The sequence below is a fragment of the Suncus etruscus genome, chromosome 1 (assembly GCF_024139225.1).
Source record: "Suncus etruscus isolate mSunEtr1 chromosome 1, mSunEtr1.pri.cur, whole genome shotgun sequence".
Classification (NCBI taxonomy): Eukaryota; Metazoa; Chordata; class Mammalia; order Eulipotyphla; family Soricidae; genus Suncus; species Suncus etruscus.
In genome coordinates, this window is record NC_064848.1 from 84,108,843 (window position 1) to 84,130,508 (window position 21,666).

Sequence of the window (21,666 nt, forward strand, 5' to 3'; positions counted from 1 at the left end):
AAGGCTGAATTTCCTGAATATTGTCCAATGTACCTGTCTAATATTATATATTCTTTGTTCACTGTTGCCTCCTCTTCTATCTATTCTATAGATACTGATATTTTCTAGGTGGTCAATTTAGATTATTCTGTTTCTACACAGCATAATATTTTTTGTATTTTCATTTACTCTCAAAAATCAACTCCTTAATTTAAAATGAGTACATATTGAGCACTTGAAATGTAGTAGTACCATTTCAGGCACTGAAAATGGAGGTGATAAACAGATTAATTTCTTACTCCCATAAAGCTTATCTGATAATGGGAAAAAAGACTAATAAATATATAATGATCTCAGGTAGTAAAATTTTTATGAATGAAATAAAATAACACATAAGTACATCAAGTAACATTAAGAGGTCAGATTAGTAGAAATATATTTCAGAGAGAGGCATTAGTGAATGAGCTTATAAGGAGCTGATAATTTTTCAGCTGCCTTAATAATGGTAGGGGGCAACCAGACAAAGGCCTAAAATGGGGGAACAATATTGGCATAATCTAAGGAAGAAGAAAGTTCAGGGTGACTGGAAGAGAATACGTTTATATTGGGAACTAGATCATGTTACATTTTGTAACACTCTACTATAAACAACTTTTTAACTGTATTTCACAGTGGTATATAATTTAAAAAAGAAAATTTGTTACATTATAAAACAAGGTATATTCTAGTGTTCATTCTCTTGTTTATATAATTTTTCTTCTAGATGTAAATGGAAAAATTTAGGGTAAGGACACATACTTTTCAAAGAAATCTTCCACAAGGAGATCTTCTTTTTGTTGATCCAAGATTAAATCTGTCATCCCCAAAACTGGAACAGTTGACACTAGAAAGGGGAAAGGTAAACATCAGTTCCTAGAATTTTCTTTTATATTAATAAAAGGATACTAGATAGCTCTAGTGCATATTATTCCTCTAAAGCCTTTATTAGCCATTTAAGTTTACTATGCTCTATTTCCCTTGAAGACATAATACTAAGAGTAGCATTATTTAATCATATTTGCATATATTTTAAAAATTATTTTGGCTGAAAAGCTATCAATTTATCATAGGACAGTTCAAATGATATTTTTTTACTTTGTCCATTTTCTGACCCAAATTCAGTGTTTTTGTGAAATATTGCATCAGTTTGTTTGACAAAAGCCAAAGATGTACCAAATGGCACAAAGTTCTCCAACTGTGAAGATTCCAATCAATCACTTTAATGATGACATCGCTCACTACAGATGTGTCTTTACCAGGTAGCTCAGATCTAACTCAGCTACTCTTGATTCACATTTTAAAACTTTTATCTAAAGTCTTATCTATAACTTATTCCCAAAATTAAACCCATGATTCTTTATGAAAAAAGGACCACACTAATGGTATACTAATGTCAGAGGAAATGTCTGAGTCACTGAGTATATTCTATAAGAATTATAATTATTAGGGCCAGAGCAATAGCACAGCATTAAGGCGTTGCACATGGCCAACACAGGATGGATGGATGGATGGATGGATGGATGGATGGATGGATGGATGGATGGTGGTTCGGATCCTGGCATCCCTGGAGCCTTCCAGGAGCCACTTCTAAGCTCAGAGCCAGGAGTCACCCCTAAGCACCGCTGGATGTGACTCGCCCCCCAAAAAAGAATTATTATTAGATTTGTTACCTTGATGATATCTCTTAATATATAGTCAGTGCCTCTTAAATACTTTTATAACCCACTAATAAGATGACATTGGGTATAATTTTTTTGGGGGGGTCACACCCGGTGGTGCTCAATGATTATTCCCTGCTCTGCGCTCAGAAATCGCTCCTGGCAGGAATGGGGGACCATGTGGAATGCCGGGATTCGAACCACCATCCGTCCTGGATCAGCTGTGTGCAAGGCAAACGCCCTACCACTGTGCTATCTCTCTAACCTCAATTCTTTTTTTTTTTAATCCACAGTTCTTCCCATTTCTGCAGAGATACATTCCTAACTCTCTAGATAAGTCATTTTTACAAATGGCAAAAAAAAAAAAAGGTTATTTTTAGTGGCAAAAAATTTATTTTCATCTGCTTGGTGTGACAGCCAGTATATGAACTGAGCCAGGTAATGCAAGTCTACCTGCAAAGGGCAACGCATTAAGTAACTGGTATAATCCTGCTTCAGTTTCCCTCAGCAGACTCTGAGGCAATGATTTGGGTGCAAACTATTTATTTTGGAAGTGGTCCCCGAAACTTCATTCAAATAGTGGGAAAGAAAACAAGGAAGATAATCAGTGAAGTGGGTGCTGTTGAACCAGATAACATAGTGAGTGGTGGAGGCTTAACCTCACTGAGAAACACAGGCAACCTATGCGGAAAAAACTCTGTGAGACAACCTATGTGAGAGCTGAGATACTAATTGAAGTCCTGAATCATTAGTGGTTGGAGGCTACTTCAGATGGTAATCCGCTGATCTGCTACATAGGGTCAAAGCAGTTTTCTTTGTTTCCCAGTCCTGATTTTTGGATCACAATCGAACATGCTCTGGTGACCATGTGGTGCCAGTGATCAAACACAGGACTCCTGCATACAAAGGATTCAATACAATCCTTTGGGCCATTTCTCCAGTCCCCTAAAATAGGTTTAAATACGTTTAAAAAAAAATACCTCTTGTCCTTGGTCTCCTATATTTATCATCAAAAACTTCTGAAAATTTTTCATCTTGACATAAATATGAAGGGATTCGAAGCATTAAAGCATTTCTGCAAGCCTTTTTAACTAAATTCTGTGTAAGGAAATAAGATTATATAATAATTTAATATATTTGCAAATTTTAATGTACTAATGTGCATAATATTAACATTTTCTATTCTTTTATATTTATATTAGTTTTGTTTAAAGATAATAATATCTTGCTATAAGATATCAAATCACAACGGAGAGAGTAATATCAGTAACAGTTCAGTGTATTTTTCTACATATTTTATTTGTTTGTTTGGTTTTATTTGCTTTATTTTCCAGAAGTGCTCTGAGGTCACTCCTGATTCAGTTCTCAGAGGTCATTTCTATTGGTACTTGGGAGACCATGTGGAGCCAGGGACAGAACACAGAGCTCTAGTATGCAAGGCATGTGCTCTAATTCTTTAAGATCTCTATCCATACCTACAGATTTCCTCCTAGGTCAGACTAACATTTATGTGACTTGTGAATGAATGTATAGATGTGTGTGTTTGACAAAAAATATACTTAGTATATAACTTGCTTTATTTCATTTAAAAGTATCTTTATGTTATTTCAGAAAATAAAACTGATTTCGTTTTGGTTTTGTTTTTTTGGGCCACACCCGATGATATTCAGGGGTACTCCTGGCTATGCTCTCAGAAACTGCTCCTGGCTGGGGGACCATATGGGATGCCAGGGATCCAACCAAAGTCTGTCTTGGTCAGCCGCATACAAGGCAAACACCCTACTGCTGTGCTATCGCTTCCAGCCCCAATAAAACTAATTTTTAAAGCGAATATAAAATTAGAAAAAACTATTTTCTAACATTTATTTTCTAGCTTGATTTCCCATTTCCCTTTAATACTGACTTTTTTAAAATATAGGCCTCGCCCTGCCATGTTTTTTATCTCAAGACCATGGCTTTTTTTGTGGTGCTTATCATTGTTATTGTTGGAGTGCTCACTGGATATTTGACACTTCTTTTTGTACGGTTGGGGTGTTTCACCTTATTTTTCTCCTTCGTTTCTCAAACCGATGATGAGAGCCTCTAGAAGGATTACACCCATTTTCAGCGTATTAGACTTTTACGCCAGTTTATTACTTTTCTTCAAACAAAATCACATATCTTGAACTATCTAGTCCTGCCTCCCAGTTAGAGGGGAAAATGGGGAGGCACCAAGACCAAACAGGTGCAAGACTACAAAGTAGTAAACTAGGTACAAAGCAGACCACATATTCTAGCAACCCAGGGGTGAGGGAGGTGGATATGGGAGGTAGGACGAAAACGGAGGTGTAGGGAGGACAAATCGCTGATGGGAATCCCCCTGATTTTATGTAAATATGTACCTAAAATATTATTGTCAACAATATGTAAGACACTATGATGAAAATAAAAACTATATTAAAAATGAAAAAAAATAAAATAAAATATAGGCCTCTCCTTACTGTTCCCATTATATTTAGCAATCGCTTCTTCATTGACACTGAGGCCTACAGTGCATCTCTGAAAAATGTCCAGCTATTCTTATTTAGTTATCAAAATCCTATCATTTTTTAAGGTGTATTTTAAGCAATATCCCCTCTGTGAAACATTTTCTATTACTCTCAACTTACCACAAAATAAATATTCTATATATCTGGGTAAATGACTACTTATTACATTGTTTTCTAAGTTTTATGTCTGCATAAGTTATATTAAATATAAGGTCTTCGTTATCCAAGAATACATGGTATAATAAAAAAACTCAGCTAATTTATATAAAAAGAGAACCAATGTTCCATACTGTAAAAAAACACATGACTCATTTCTAAAAGAACTAATTTATGAAACTTAAAATTTGTTACTAGCAAAATTTCATTTATAATTCATTTATGACTTCATAATTTTCTCACAAAAATTAATATATAATATGCATCACATCAACAACTATCTCTAAGTATAGTTTTTTAAAACTATAAAGATTTAGACAAAGTTTCCCAAGGTATATTAAAACTCCTTTAATATTCAAAGTATTTTATTGCTCTTATACATTGATTTGATATAATCTTGCAGTAACTTATTTTATCAGTAATTTGAATGATTCTTTGATACTATTTCCATAAGCTTTATTAGTTCTCTTTTTTCATGATTTGCCATTGATTTCTATCATTTTTTTACTATATCATAGGGAAAGTATAGCAGCAAAAAAGTAAAGTACTTTTTAAGGATAAAAGTTTCAAGATAGATTAATTTTGCAAGTGAATAATACCTTTGCACATACATACACACTGACACATTAATATATATTGGGGGCACATCTGAAAGTGCTCAGTCTTCACTTTATGATACTCTTGTTGATACTCAGGGGAATATGAAGTGCCCAGCATAGACCCTAGGCCTCTGGATTTGTGACCATTGAGCAATCTCTGTAGTGCATTCACAAATGTTTTTATATGGCAAGGACTTCTTATTTTCAACCATGTATGTTATAATGACACATTTGCTTTCCTCAATATAGAAGAATGATAATATCTGAATATTCCCTTTTACTTACTATACAGTGTTTCTGTTTATAAAATAAATGAATAATAACAAGTAATGAAAAATATTAATAATTTAAATAATAAAAGTATTGTTAATTTCACAAAAATATTTTATAATGTTCCCTTAGTATATATATATTAAAAGCTATAAAGAAAATCAGACTTTAATATGTCAATAAGAAACATAAGAATGGGGCCGGGAAGGTGGCGCTAGAGGTAAGGTATCTGCCTTACAAGCGCTAGCCAAGGAACGGAACGGACCGCGGTTCGATCCCCCGGCGTCCCATATGGTCCCCCCAAGCCAGGGGCGATTTCTGAGCACATAGCCAGGAGTAACCCCTGAGCGTCAAACGGGTGTGGCCCAAAAACCAAAAAAAAAAAAAAAAAGAAACATAAGAATAACAAATTGTTAGATGATAACTACTATTCTAGTTAGTTTCTTCAAAAATGTGCCTTGATACTCTGCTTTTCACGGGTCTTTTAAACATCAGCCTCATAATCTACTAAATCCCATATGGTCCTCCAAACCAGGAGCGATTTCTGAGTGCATAGCTAGGAGTAACCCCTGAGCATCACCAGATGTGGCCCAAAAAGCAAATAATAATAATAATAATAATAATAATAATAACAACAACAGCAACAACAATAATAATAGGGCCAGAGAGATTGCATGGAGGTAGGGCATTTGCCTTGCATGCAGAAGGATGGTGGTTCAAATCCTGGCATCCCATATGGTCCCCGAGCCTACAAGGAGTGAGTTCTGAACATAGAGCCGGGAGTAACCCCTGAGCTCAGCCAGGTATGACTCAAAAACCAAAAAAAAAAAAAAAAAAAAACCACACACACACACACAAAAACCCCATCAAAGCAATTTCTAAATACAAAACAACAGTAGTTAAAAATAGGTATTGTAGGGGCCGGAGAGATAGCATAGAGGTAAGGCGTTTGCCTTTCATGCAGAAGGTCATTGGTTCAAATCCTGGCATCCCATGTGGTCCCCCGAGCCTGCCAGGAGCAATTTCTGAGTATAGAGCCAGGAGTAACCCCTGAGCGCTGCTGGGTGTGACCCCCCCAAAAATAAACACACAAAAAATAGATATTGTATTGGGACAAATATAGGTGTGCATAGACCAGTGAAACAGAATAAAGGCCCTCCAAGCAAACTATACATACATTTAGAATTAAATAGCCAACATAGCCTCAACTAAATACCCATCAACAGATGACTGGATAAAGAAACTGGAATGCTATAGTGATTGTTTAAGAATATGATGAAATCATATTCTTCCAGGAAAAAATTGATAAATCTTGAAGAGATTAGGCTAATTGAAATAAGGAAGATAATTACAAAATGTCTGACTCAAATGTGAAATATAAACACATAAATCAAGCCAGGTAGCTAAAAATAACAAACCAACTCATTAATTTGGTAAATATTATGGTGATTAGAGAAAGGAGAGGAGGTTGGAAAAATGGGTAGAGAATGGCACTGAAACTTTTCGGGTGGAAGTGGTGATATCTATGAACATATGAAGCTCTGAAATTCAACAATAATCAAACCAATGATAAATCTATGGAAATTTAATGTGAAAAATATGGTAATTGGGATTGCTTATCAACCCCATTCCTTTTGAGAAAGTTCTTTCAAGATTCATATAAACAGCCCAAAATCTGTAATGTTTCTATTTTCATTCCTGATAGCTTCAAATTCAGGTCAAATTATTAAGAAATTTCTTCCGGGCCCGGAGAGATAGCACAGCGGCGTTTGCCTTACAAGCAGCAGATCTAGGACCAAAGTGGTTGGTTCGAATCCAGGTGTCCCAGATGGTCCCCCGTGCCTGCCAGGAGCTATTTCTGAGCAGATAGCCAGGAGTAACCCCTGAGCACCGCCAGGTGTGGCCCAAAAACCAAAAAAAAAAAAAAAAAAAAAAAAAAAGAAATTTCTTCCATAAGAAATGTTATTTAGGTAAATTAGAAGTAGGAAGTAACTTTACAAGACTATCAAAGTATTGAAAGATTAATCTGAAGACTGCAAAATTATAATAATCATAATGAAAACAGAGAACACTTTTATATCACAATTCTTTGTAAATAAAGTGGTAATACAATAACACTCACCTCATATAAATAATCTATTGCACAATATTTGAATGATGAAAACATACCTTCTTTCTTTAAAGCAGTAAAAATTTTAATATCTGGAAATACAAAAATAATTAGATAATGGTAAAATATCAATCAAGTACATAGTACAAATCTTATTCACATAGCTATTGTTCATTCATTTATGCCTTTAAATGAATAAAAATGCCTTCATATAATTTATAATATATAATAATATATATTATACAATATATTATAATATATAATTCATAATAATTTAATGCCTTTCTAGGAATAAAATTTAATTTAAAATGAACAATACTAACTTAAATATATAAAAAATATTGACAAAAATGTTCATATATATTTATATATATTGGTTTTGGGGACACACCCGGCATTGCTCAGTGTGTACTCCTGGCTCTGAAACACTCCTGGCAGGTTCAGGTGACCCGGGATGCTGGGGATCGAGCCCAGGTTGATTGCATGCAAGGTGAACACCCTATCTCCTGATCTATCATTCTGGTCCCCTGTTCATACATTTTTAAATATTGTTTAATATGTGCAACAAAAAATTGGTGTACTGAAATATTTTTAACATGATCACTTTGTTGCTAAAGCTCACAAGTCTGAAGAATGATTTTCTTAAGATAATTATCTTTAGTGCTCGCTTCGGCAGCACATATACTAAAATTGGAATGATACAGAGAAGATTAGCATGGCCCCTGCGCAAGGATGACACGCAAATTCGTGAAGCGTTCATATTTTTTTTTAAAAAAAAGATAATTATTTGAGTTTGTGTGACACTATAGTGAATGGAGTTGTTTTCTTAATGTCCATTTCTTCCTTATTAGTATTGGTGTATAGGAAGGCCATTGATTTTTGTGTGTTAATTTTGTAGCCTGCCACCTTGCTATATGAGTCTATTGTTTCTAGAAGCTTTTTGATAGAGTCTTTGGGGTTTTCTAAGTAGAGTATCATGTCATCTGCAAACAGTGAGAGCTTGACTTCTTCCTTTCCTATCTGGATTCCCTTGATATCCTTTTCTTGCCTAATCGCTATAGCGAGTACTTCCAGTGCTATGTTGAATAGGAGTGGTGAGAGAGGACAGCCTTGTCTTGTGCCAGAATTTAGAGGAAATTTAGAGAAATTTTCCTATACATGGATGTACACGGAATCTATTATGCTGAGTGAAATAAGTCAGAGAGAGAGAGAAAAACGCAGAATGGTCTCACACATTTATGGGTTTTAAGAAAAATGAAAGACATTCTTGCAATAATAACTTTCAGACACAAAAGAGAAAAGAGCTGGAAGTTCCAGCTCACCTCAGGAAGCTCATCACAAAGAGTGATGAGTTTAGTTGGATAAATAACTACATTTTGAACTGTCCTAATAATGAGAATGTATGAGGGAAATTGAGAACCTGTTTAGAGTACAGGCGGGGGTCGGGTGGGGAGGAGGGAGACTTGGGACATTGGTGATGGGAATGTTGCACTGGTGATGGGTGGTGTTAAAAAAAAAAAAAGAAAAAGTATAAAAGATGCACTACAATTTAGGATTAACTGGAAAAAAAAAAGAAATTGTCATAATATATAATAGAAAATATTCTTTCAATTTTATAAAGTCCACCATGAGGTATTAGAAAAAAAAAAAAGAAGAAAGTGCATCCCCCAAAATACCAATATCCCTGATGAATGCTGATGCAAAGATTTTCAACAAAATCCTGGCAAATAGGATTCAATGCATCATCAAGAAGATCATACAGTACGACCAAGTAGGTTTCATCCCAGAAATGCAAGGGTGGTTTAACATCCGTAAATCTATCAACATAATACAAAACATCAATAACAAGAAAAATAAAAATCACTGATCATATCAATAGATGTAGAGAAAGCATTTGATAAGGTTCAACACCCAAAAAAAAAAAGATAATTATCTTTAAATTGGTCTTAAAATCAGGGTCTGGAGTAATAGAACAGTGGGAAGGGTGCTAGCCTTCCACCACATATGATCTCAAGAGAACTACCAGGAATGATCTCTGAGTGCATAGCCAGGAATAAGTTTTGAGCACAGCCAATGTGGCCTCAAAAACAAACCAAACAAACAAACAAACAAAAAAACTAAAATCAAGTAGCCAAGGATAAAACTGTACTGAAGTAGTAAAGTAGAATTTTGAAAGTTACACTTACGCTCACTTTGGCAGCACATAGACTAAAATTAGAAAGTTCTACTTTATTTTTAGAAAATAAAATGCCTAAATTCCCAAATAACTAACATTTAGAATAGTCTTAACACATTTTTATATATTTTATTTAAACACCTTGATTACATACATGATTGTGTTTAGGTTTCAGTCATGTAAAGAACACCACCATCACCAGTGCAACATTCCCATCACCAATGTCCCAAATCTCCCTCCTCCCCACCCAACCCCTGCCTGTACTCTAGACAGGCTTTCTATTTCCCTCATACATTCTCATTATTAGGACAGTTCAAAATGTAGTTATTTCTCTAAGTAAACTCATCACTCTTTGTGGTGAGCTTCATGAGGTGAGCTGTTACTTCCAGCCCTTCTCTCTTTTGTGTCTGAAAATTATTATTGCAAGAATGTCTTTCATTTTTCTTAAAACCCATAGATGAGTGAGACCATTCTGTGTTTCTCTCTCTCTCTCTCTGACTTATTTCACTCAGCATAATAGATTCCATGAACATCCATGTATAGGTAAATTTCATGACTTCATCTCTCCTGACAGCTGCATAATATTCCATTGTGTATATGTACCACCGTTTCTGTAGCCATTCATCTATTGAAGGGTATCTTGGTTGTTTCCAGAGTCTTGCTATAGTAAATAGTGCTGCAATGAATATAGGTGTAAGGGAGGGATTTTTGTATTGTATTTTTGTGTTCCTAAGGTATATTCCTAGGAGTGGTATAGCTGGATCATATGGGAGCTCAATTTCCAGTTTTTGGAGGAATCTCCATATGGCTCACCAGCAGTGGATGAGTTCCTTTCTCTCCACATCCCCACCAACACTGCTTGTTCTCATTCTTTGTGATGTGTGCCAATCTCTATGGTATGAGGTGGTACCTCATAGTTGTTTTGCATCTCCCTGAGGATTAGTGATGTGGAGCATTTTTTTCATATGTCTTTTGGTCATTTGTATTTCTTCTTTGTCAAAGTGTCTGTCCATTTCATCTCCCCATTTTTTTGATGGGATTAGATGTTTTTTTCTTGTAAAGTTCTGTCAGTGCCTTGTATATTTTGGAGATTAGCCCCTTATCGAATGGGTATTGGGTGAATAGTTTCTCCCACTCAATGGGTGGCTCTTGTATCCTGGGCACTAAGGTCTTAACACATTTTAAACCTTGGGCAATACAATATTATTAGTAAACTCATCTAACAAGATAGTAGAAAAAATTTATAAAGTTGACTTAGTACAAGATTGCTTTCATATATGCTAAACCAAAGAAAGTAACTTTAAGAGAGAGCAGATTATCAAATGATCTTAGTCATTTTGATCTGTGATTGAAAATGTCTTTGGAAATTCAGATGTAAGTTCAATATTTTTATACAATACTTTGTCAATAAGTACAGTACTTTTAGTTGATGATGTATCTTAATCCAAATGATCTTAGTTTTGTTTCATTATTATCTTTAACTTTTTGGTGTTTTTCTGTTTTTGGCTGATGGCAAGAGTGCTGTACCAGAAAATTTGAAAATCTCATCTATAGTTATAAATATATTTTTAATAACAAACATATCACTACTGAGTTAAAAAAAACTAAGAGCAAATTCCTTTTGAGGAGGAGGACACTCCAGGGAGTCCTGGGGATTATAAAATGCTGGACATCCAATTCAAGGCTTTGGAACACAAAAAATTAGTCTCAATCTTTTGGACAATCTTCCACCAAAATACACTTCTTAATCCAGAACACAATTAGTTTATCAATGAATTACAAGGGATTTTGGATATTACAATAAACTTTGGAATAAAATCAGTCTCTCCCTAATCATCCAATTTTGCTTTTGTTTTGACGAAACTCAGCAGTGCTCAAGGTTTTTTTTTCTGATTGTACTAAGGAATCACTTTTGGCAGGCTTGGGAACCATAACAGTGATCGGGGTTGAACCCCGTTTGGTTCATACATGGCAAGTGCCCTACCTGATGTATTATCACTTCAACCCCAACTAAATTATTATTACTATTTTTATTATTATTATTATTATTTTGTTCTTTGGATCAAACCAAGCAGCGCTCAGGGGTTACTCCTGGCTCTACACTCAGAAATCACTCCTGGCGGGCTCGGGGGACCAAATGGGATGCCGGGATTCGAACCACCATCCTTCTGCATGCAAGGCAAATGCCCTACCTCCATGCTATCTCTCCGGCCCCAACTAAATTATTTTTAATAATGTCAGATTCCGTTGTATTAATCAATGTGAGGAATACATGTTTTCTTTTAAAAATAAAAAGGCAAGGTTGGTGTCTCATTTTCACACTCAAATAATGCTCACAAAGTATTTTTTATAGGTGGTTTCTTCTCTGAAACTATTCCACAAAATATTCGCACATTTTTCCATTTTCATTGATTTTGGAGCAAATATTGATTCTAGATTTTCCATTTGCTAATTCAAGAAAATTATGAGTCCACATTCTAGTAGCCATTTCAAAAAAATTAAAAGACCAATTCTAGTCTATCTGGGTATTGTCAGCATTTCTCTTAAATTTTCCTTTAATTTCTATCAGCTTCAGCTTCGTCCTTGTCATCAACTATTGTAAACAATCTTCCTTGTTATATTGAAGCTAATCATTTCAACTCATGTTAAATAACTCTCATGACATAATTACACCATTAAAATAAGATAACTAATAGACAACCTTAGAATTTCCTCTGTCCTCTAGAATTTCATCGGTCCTTGGAGTTGGAGAGACAGTACAGCAGGCAGAGTTGGCTTGTGCCTTGCCAACCAGAATTTGATCTCCAACAACTCATTTGATACGTCTTTTCCCGAGTTTCTTCAGAGCAGGAGCAAGCCCTGAGCACCTTAGGGTGTGCCCCCAAACCAAAAATAACAGTTATCATTATTATTATTATGGTTTTGGAGCCACACCCTGCGGTACTCAGGGATCCCTCCTGGCTCTGTGCTTAGAAATCGCTCCTGGCAGGCTTGGGGGACCATATAATAGGATTTCCGGGTCTGTCCAACCCAGTCCGTCCTGGGTCGGCCAAGTGCAAGGCAAACGCCCTACCTCTGTGCTATTGCTCCGGCCCCTCATTTATTTATTTTATCTATCTATCACACTCCATCTCAGCATGATAGATGGCTAGGAAGAGAGATCAAATTGTCTAATTTGTAACATCAAGGAGGAAAAACAAAAGCAGGGTTAAAGCGAAGATATTTTAAGATAGTGTGTTTAAATCGCAGCAATTGCTGAAGTTTCTTCTAAGCTACCTTTGAATTAATGAATTTAGTTTTTTTGGTATCTAGGTATGGATCAAAACGAAAAAAACACCATCAAGTCAGGTTCTTACGGATGCAACCCAGTGAGCTTTCCCTCAAGACCCCCACCTCTCTTTATAAGACAAAATGGGTTAGTGGAGCGGCCCATACTTCGAAATATCTTAATCCAAATAAAACACCTGGATTATTTGCTCCCAATTGCTTAAGACCACCTGGACTCCTCAGACAGGCTTCCCACCCCCTGCCACCAGCCTAAGATTCAAATTTCCCTTCCTCGACGCCCCCCCCCTCTTTTATTTAAAGAAAAAATCACACCTTAACAATGTGAAGTCGCAGGGGACACAAGGTTCAAAGATCAACCCCCCCCCCCAAATAGTCAATGAGACAAATTCTAGAAGTTCGGGATGGAAACCCCGCTGGAGTCCAGAACTTCGCGCTTCCTGCCTTTCTTCAGCCACAGTTTCTCTCCTGAGGTAACTAAGAGCTTCGCCTCCCAGACTGGGCGGAGCAAGCCTGCCGCCCGCCCCCGTGACCCCTGACCTCAAGCCCCAGCAGCGCTCCCATTGGCCACTCAGACTTGGCCACGCCTCCTGCCGCCTCGTGCCTCCCGCCACTTCCTGTTTGGCCTGCTTACTTGCCTCCCAGCATCCCAAAGCTGAAAAACCCGGATGGAGTGTGCAGGGAGAGAGTGAAGGAGGGAATAGGAAACTAGAAAGTGTCTGCAGAGGCAAATGACCACCGACCCTTTGCAGCTGTTCTGCCTGCCTTAGGGCAGCTCCAATGTCACTGAACTAATTCCTGGTGACCCAAAACCAGAGAGCCAAAGGGAGGACAAGAAGAGAAACATAAAATTGAGAGGATTTGGGGCCGGGCGGTGGCGCTGGAGGTAAGGTGCCTGCCTTGCCTGCGCTAGCCTAGGACGGACCGCGGTTCGATCCCCCGGTGTCCCATATGGTCCCCTAAGAAGCCAGGAGCAACTTCTGAGCGCATAGCCAGGAGTAACCCCTGAGCGTCACAGGGTGTGGCCCAAAAACCAAAAAAAAAAAAAAAAAAAAAAAAAAAAAAAAAAAAAATTGAGAGGATTTAGCTATCATATCTTAAGAGGAAAGCAAAAGGGAGGTGCACCCCTGCCTCAGTGCCTCAGTTGTCTAGAGGAAGAACATTCGAGAAGGAGCAGGAAAAGGACGAAATAGATTGGGACAGGCAGTTTGAATTTCTTGTTCATGTGCTCCTTGTACACATTCTTGTACACATCCACCCACCTGATAAGTAATGAGAATTGCATTTTTTGTTTGTTTTGTTTTGGGGCTACACCCAGCTGTGCTCAGGGGTTACTCCCGGTTCTGCGCTCAGAAAACGCTCCTGGCAGGTGGGGACCATATGGGGTGCGGGGAATCGAACCTGGGATCGTTCCAGGTCAGCCGCATGCAAGGCAAATGCCCTACGGCTGTGCTATCTCTCCATTCCCAAGAATTGCATTTCTAACTAATTACATTTCCAACCTTCCTCAGGACATGACTGGCATAAAGTTTCTTCTCAGATGATTTCAAGAAGCAACCTGTATTTATCTATAACTTTACCAAATAATCCTAATACTTTATTTGGATTAAAATATTTCTAAGAATGGGCCTTTCAACTAACCATTTTTGTCTCGTTAATTATTAACAAAATAATAATTATGAAAGTCAGTGGATAAAACCATCCTTTTTTCTTAAGTTCTCTACTTTGTTCTCATAGTACAGAAGTGGCAAACAGGATTTTTACCCTCACTCAAAATGGCAAAATGCAATATGTGTTTTTAATTTATTATTGTTAAAATTATATGCTTTTGTGTGTTTGTTTTGGCAGGTGGCTCTCTGACTCTCACAGTTTAAAATTTTGGCTCTTTGTGTCGAACATAGTACATAACAGTTCACACAGTTTGCTTCAGTTATATGGATTAAATGCATCACCACAATCAATTATAAAGACATACAGGGGCCGGAGCGGTGGTGCAGTGGTAAGGTTTGCCTTGCAGGGCTCTGACCTAGATCAGAAAGTGGTTTGATCCCCCGACGTCCCATATGGTCCCCCAAGTCAGGAACAATTTCTGAGCGAATAACCAGGAATAACTCCGGAGTGCCACTGGGTGTGGACCAAAATAAAATAAATAAATAAAAATAAAAATGTTTTGGTGCCAGAGAGATAGCATGGAGGTAAGGCGCTTGCCTTTCATACAAAAGGTCGGTGGTTCGAATCCCGGCATCCCATATGGTCTCCTGAGCCTGCCAGGAGCTATTTCTGAGCGTAGAGCCAGGAGTAACCCCTGAACACTGCTGGGTGTGACCCAAAAACCAAAAAAAAAAAAAAAAGTTAAAAAAATTAAAGACATTATCAGGCATTAGGCACATTCATTAATTCACCATGCATATGATTATTTTGACCAATCTTAAATATTACATCTGAATAACATGAATATATATACAATGTCTGTATACACACACACACACACACACACACACACACACACATACACACACACACACTGCAACCGGTAAAACAATTAAAAAATCAACAGAGAAAGTAATCTTCTTTACCATAAAGGAACTGATGTTAGCAACCTAGGATGCACTTTTCCATACCTTCCTGTATGCTATATACAAATTTATACAAAGTAGGATGATAAACTATATAAAAATAGGTAGCTTATTTTCCTCAATAAATAATATGTCAGGAACCAGATCACTATAAATTTAACTCACTAGAAGAATCAGCATAAGGGCCTGGAAGGATAGCACAGTGGTAGAGTGTTTGACTTGAACCTGGATGGATCCGGTTTCTATCCCGGCATCCCATAATGTCCCCGCCTGAGCCTGCCAGGAGCAATTTCTGAGCACAGAGCCAAGAGTAAACCCTGAGTGCTGCCGTGTGGCCCAAAAGTGAAAGAAAGAAAGAAAGAAAGAAAGAAGGAAGGAAGGAAGGAAGGAAGGAAGGAAGGAAGGAAGGAAGGAAGGAAGGAAGGAAGGAAGGAAGGAAGGAAGGAAGGAAGGAAGGAAGGAAGGAAGGAAGGAAGGGAGGGAGGGAGGGAGGGAGGAAGGAAAGTAGGGAGGGAGCGAAGGAGGAGAAAAAAGCATATTTCATAATAATGATATGTCATCATTTATTCAAATGTTCTATTACTAGTGAATTTAATTTTTTCTTAGTATTTTTGTTTGGTTTTGTATTGAGGTTACACTCAGAAGCTCTCAGAGATTACTCCTAGCCTTGCTCTCAGAAATCACTCCTGGCAGACTTCAGGAACAACTGAGGACAGACCCCGGTTTGCATCCTGGCATCCCATATGATCCCCTGAGCCTGCCAGGTGCAACTTCTGAGTGTGGAGCTGGGAGTAACCCCTGAGCGCCTACAGGTGTGATCCAAAAAACAAAACAAAACAAAAAAAATTATGGACATACTATATAGTTCTTTTCCCACCCCTCCATCACTCTTAGCAAATAACACAGTGCCTCATGTGTGCTAGGAATATGCTGTACCACTGAGGTATATCCTGCTATCCCCATCCAGTTCTTGTTTTCTGTGGTATGGATTTGTGCTGCTTTTTTGGAAGGCAACTATCGTCACCACTATACTACCAACACAGGTACAATCATGTTGCTTTTTTTGATTTAAAATTTAAATCAAAATTTAACTTAACTTTCCCAAATTTAATATTCAACTTCTCCAAATTTAATAGCCAACTTAATTTCCCCAAATTTAATAGCAATTTATGTTAGCAATACATGACTTACTTTCCTGACTTATCAACAGAAAGGATTTAAAATGTTTGCTTATATGATGCAAGAAAAGTATTCTTTGTTGTTTTAATTTGCATTTCTTTGTGCCTGGGGAGATAGCTCAAAGGGCTAGCTCAAATACTTAGGATGCCAGAGGCTCAGGGATACAGGTGTGCTGATACCCAAATAAAAATTTACATTTCTCTGATAATACTGTGATAAAAACATTTTTTAGATAGTTTACAAGCACTTTGGTTTCTTTTTTTATGAAATATATGTCTAGTTGTATTACCATATCTGTGTGTGACCATTTTTTTGGAAGATATAGTATACATTAGTTACATCAGGTTTGACCATATGAATAATTGAACATTCAAGTATCTTCTAATTTATTACACTGATTTGTGTGGGTGATCCTTGTTCTTGTGACCTTGGATGTTTAGGCAGCAGGATGGAGGAAAGAAAAAAATCAAGCAGCCAAGGACTGATGTGTTTTATATATATAAACATAACATATATATAATATATATTATTGAAATCATTGCAATTTACAAAGTTCTTCATATTTGGATGTTAGACATACAATGTATCAGGGCCAACCCCACCATTGGAGTCAACCTCTCTCCACCAGTGTTACCAGAGTGTATCCCCTGTCACAACCCTCACCCCCAGCTGGCCAGCATAACAAGCCCATTTTAAGTTTTGATTTTAAAAGTTTGGGTCTCATGATATCATTGTTATTGGTTTTGGTTTGGATATTTAATTCTGTCCTCTTATAATACCACCAATGCTCTGAGGCCACTTGGCTCCTACCCTCCACTATTTCATATTTGTGTTTCTCTTCCTCCATTCAATTTCTTTCCTTCTCCTTGCTATACTCTGGGCCAAGAGTAGATGAGATGACTCCAATATAAACCATTGCATTTCTTTACATGGTTATTCTAAATACCATATATAAGTGATTTTATTCTGTATTTATCCTTCTTCTTCTGGCTTATTTCATTTAACACAATATCTTACAGTTCCATCCATATTGCAGCAAATCATATTATTGAAACAATCCTTACAACTATGTAGTGTTCTATTGTATATATGTGCCATAGCTTCATGATCCACTCATCTTTTGTTGGACATCTAGGTTGATTCCAATTCTTAGCTATTGCACTAAAAACTGCAATGAATAGCAGTGTGCATACATTCTTTTGGATCAGTTTTTTCTATCCTACGAATAGATACCCAACAGAGGGATTTCTGGGTCTTATGGAAGCTCAATTTTGATTTTACTGAGAACCCTCCATACTATTTTCCATAGGGGTTGGACCAGGCAAAATTCCCACCAGCAGTGGATGAGAGTTCCTTTCTCACCACATCCCCACTAACACAAATTGTTCCCATTATTTTTGATATGTGCCATCCTCGCTGGTGCAAGATAATATCTCATTGTTGTGTTGATTTGGATTTCCCTAATAATACATGATGATGAGCATTCATATTTTTAAAGCAGGATATTTGTATAGAAAATACAAATGAATCTTTTAATTTAAGAAGTATTCTTGGAACTTCCAATTGAATGAAGAAATAGCATTGCAAGAATTTCATAATCTCTCTTTCCTTTGTTTTTGTTTTGGACCATACCCAGCAGTGCTCAGGGCTTACTTCTGGCTCTGTGCGTAGGGATCATTCCTGGTAGGGCTTAGAGAACCATATGCAGTGCAGGAGACTAAACTCCAGTCAGCAGCATGCAAGACCAGTGTGTTACACACTGTACTATCTTTCCAAATCCTCTGTTTCTTTTTCTAAGCATAACTCTTCTGAGAGAAAAGGGAAGAATATAAAAGAGTTGGTGTTTTTCTAGAAATTCATTAGCATAATTACAATTTGGAGATCTTATAAAAATAATGAGACATATTTTTGGAAATAGCAGTTACATTAAGAATAGTAGCTTATGGCCAGAGCACTAGTAAGTGGGTAGGGCATTTGCCTTGCATATGGCCAATCCATGCTCAATCCCCAGCATCCCATATGATTCCCTGAGCCTGCCAGGAGTGATTCCTGAGTGCAGAGCCAGGAGTAACCTCTGAGAACTGCTAGGTGTAGCCCAAAAATAAAAACAAAAAGAATAGTAATTTAAAAATATCTAACTTTTGGGGCCAAAACGATAGAAAACACAGTGTTTAGGAAGTTTATCTTATATGTGACTGACCTGGGTTTGATCCCCAGCACCCCATATGGTCCCCTGAGCATTACCAGACTTGATCCCTGAACACAGCTGGATGTGGAACCCCCCCAAAAGTAAAAATAATAAAAATACCATATCTTCCGACATATGAGACGACTTTTTTTTTGTTTGTTTGTTTTTTGTTTTTGGGCCACACCCGGCGACGCTCAGGGGTTACTCCTGGCTATCTGCTCAAAAATAGCTCCTGGCAGGCACAGGGGGACCATATGGGATGCCGGGATTCGAACCAACCACCTTAGGTCCTGGATCAGCTGCTTGCAAGGCAAACACCGCTGTACTATCTTTCCGGCCCCATAAGACGACTTTTCTATACACGAAAAACTTCTTAAAAGTCAGGGTCGTCTTATATGCCAGAATACAGCATGTTGAAACTTACTCCAACTTCAGGGACAAGTGATCCTTACTGCCACATCCCATCCAGCTGCCAGGCATCATCACTCAGTCCTCTGCTTGTCCTGATTCATCTTTCAGGGCACACAGAGGAGCTGAGTTACCAAGCGCCACAACTCATCCAGCAGCCTGGTGTCATTGCTGGTATGCGGCTTTCCACTGCTTAGTTCTTTGTTCAGCTTTTATGGTCTAGCTGTCCTACTAATCACTGCACCCCAGCCAACTGCTCTTGGAGGAGCAACTCTCCCTGCTCTCGATGTAGATTGCAATTAAAAAATATCACAGTCACTCACTACAAATGACAAATGTAAAATGACTGTTGGCACTCCAAAGTCTAGCTTTATTAAAAATACACTGTTAACCTCTGAGGGTTCTACTCTGTTTCTCTTACGTGTTTTAATTTCCATTTGGTGTGCGTTAAAAGAGAGGTAGTTTTATATAGCGAATATAGCCCAAACCCTATATATATATTTTTTTTACATTTTTTTTTTTTTGGTTTTTGGGCCACACCCTGTGAGGCTCAGGGGTTACTCCTGGCTATGCGCTCAGAAGTTGCTCCTGGCTTCTTGGGGGACCATATGGGACGCCGGGGGATCGAACCGCGGTCCGTCCTAGGTTAGCGCAGGCAAGGCAGGCACCTTACCTCCAGCGCCACCGCCTGGCCCCCCAAACCCTATATTTTAACAGGAAAAGCTACAACCCTAGGGGTTGCCTTATATGCCCAGTCGTCTTATACGCCGGAAAATACAGTATATCTGCTTTACTATCTCTCTGGCCCCCCCAACAATGCTTATTTTAAGTACAATACTAAAATTGGGGAAGTGAGCATTAACTCTTGGGGTGCCAGTGGAACTCAAGAACTTGGACAACTTACATGGTACATAGCTGAAAATACCCCTTATATCTCTCCAGCAGGTACTAGTCTAATACACTTTGGCGAATGAAGCTGTTTCAGTAAAATGATCAAAACCAGCACACTACAAGCCCACTTAAATCCAGGACCTAGAAAGGCCAGGTCCATGTGGTGCTTTGTCTCAAGCTGGGTTTGGGTGGGGTCAGATTTCAGGAGATCCCAGGTCTGAGGTGAGGCCACAGGACAGACAAGCAGCTCAGCTTAGATCTGCTTTCTCCTGGGGTCCCTGGAATTCCCCATATGATTCCATGGGGGAAAAACAGAAGCTGTTACGCAAACACAGAAAAGGCACTGGAGACAGCGCAGTGGGGAGGGCACTGGCCTTGCACGAGGCTGGCTGGGGTTCAACAGTGGCACACTCTTTACGGTTCCCCCAAGTCAGTCAGAAGCGATCTCTAAGCACCACTGGATGAGGCTCCAAACTGGAAACAACTGAAGTGTCCCTAGTGGACTTGGTACAGTCCATCCACTAGGTGAAGAACGACATGGCCATGGACAGGACGTGGGTTGTGCATGCACCCTCTGAGGAACACAGGAAACAAAGAAGGAAGAGGGAACAGGGAACACATATCCGAGCTGAGACGCCTCCCCCAGGACACTGCACCTGCTCTGGGTGGGGGGACGGTGCTGAGTTCCAACTCCAGCACTCCTGGGAGTCCAAAACATCACCGCACCTCTAAAAGACAGCTGGGTCCTTGGCACAATGCTAGGGAGGACCCTGCCCTGTATGTAGGAGCTGGTGGCTTCTGAGGGCAGATGGTGGGTGGCAGGCCTGGCTGATGAAAAGGAGGAGGAAAGCCTATGGCAGCTGAAAAAACAGTGGCCACTACTGCCTACAGCTGAGAGCAGGGGGCTGGATGACGAGGAATGGGGAACCTTCATGCACCCCACAACCAGCACTGGCTGGGTTCCATGCATCCCACAAATGGGCTATGCTGACCACAGCAGCCACCGTGGAAGGAATGTGGAACTGGAGTGCAGTGAGGAGCCAAATCCATATGTATTGCCAGTGGGCCTGGGCCAGAGCCAGCTTAGGAAAGCTTCAAACCAGCAGGAGCGACACAGGCAGGGTGCCTGGGCAGAGCGAGGCTGGCAAGGTCTGCCTATGTCCCTTCCTTAGTTCCCACTGAGACCACCATGTTCTTCTGAGCACCTCTCCCGCCCACTGTCCCAGGAGCAGGCACCAAAGGCCAATGCCTGTTGGACCCGAGGCCACTGGGACTATGGGCGTGAGGTTCTGCCCTACCACTGCACATTCACTCTGGCCCCTAACCAGCCAGTCTTAGGGCTCAACCTAATAGGAGGGGTTTATTTATTAATTTAGTTATATTAATTTATCAGAGTGAGGTCAAACCCAATTAATGGTGCTCAGAGATGAGTCCAGCTCTGTGCTCAGGGGTTGTCCCTGGCAGTGCTTGGGGATCATATAAAATGCTCGGAGAGAGAGAGAGATATTTCTTTGTATGTGGCCAACCTGGGTTCAATCAGTGGCAACCCATATAGTTTCCCCAAGCTCTACCTGGTCTCTGGTGGAGTCAGGGACCAGATAGATGTGTTGCTGGGGATTGGCCG

At 38.8% G+C, this 21,666-nt stretch overlaps 1 protein-coding gene and 1 non-coding gene across 2 annotated transcripts in view; one reads left to right on the plus strand and one right to left on the minus strand.

Moving 5' to 3' along the window:
• SHOC1 (shortage in chiasmata 1) overlaps positions 1-7,396 on the minus strand; it is a 114,796-nt gene extending 107,400 nt beyond the window's left edge. Inside the window, exons 1-3 of the mRNA XM_049774727.1 lie at positions 7,352-7,396; positions 2,657-2,774; positions 778-862 (exon numbers count right to left, since the gene is read on the minus strand). Of these exons, the coding sequence (XP_049630684.1) occupies positions 778-862; positions 2,657-2,774; positions 7,352-7,396 (248 nt within the window). The remainder of the gene's footprint in view (positions 1-777; positions 863-2,656; positions 2,775-7,351) is intronic.
• A 603-nt stretch (positions 7,397-7,999) lies between these two features.
• LOC125996085 (U6 spliceosomal RNA) lies at positions 8,000-8,106 on the plus strand. Its single transcript, XR_007491212.1, has one exon. It is a non-coding gene; the product is annotated as a U6 spliceosomal RNA (small nuclear RNA).
• Positions 8,107-21,666: the final 13,560 nt, after the last annotated feature.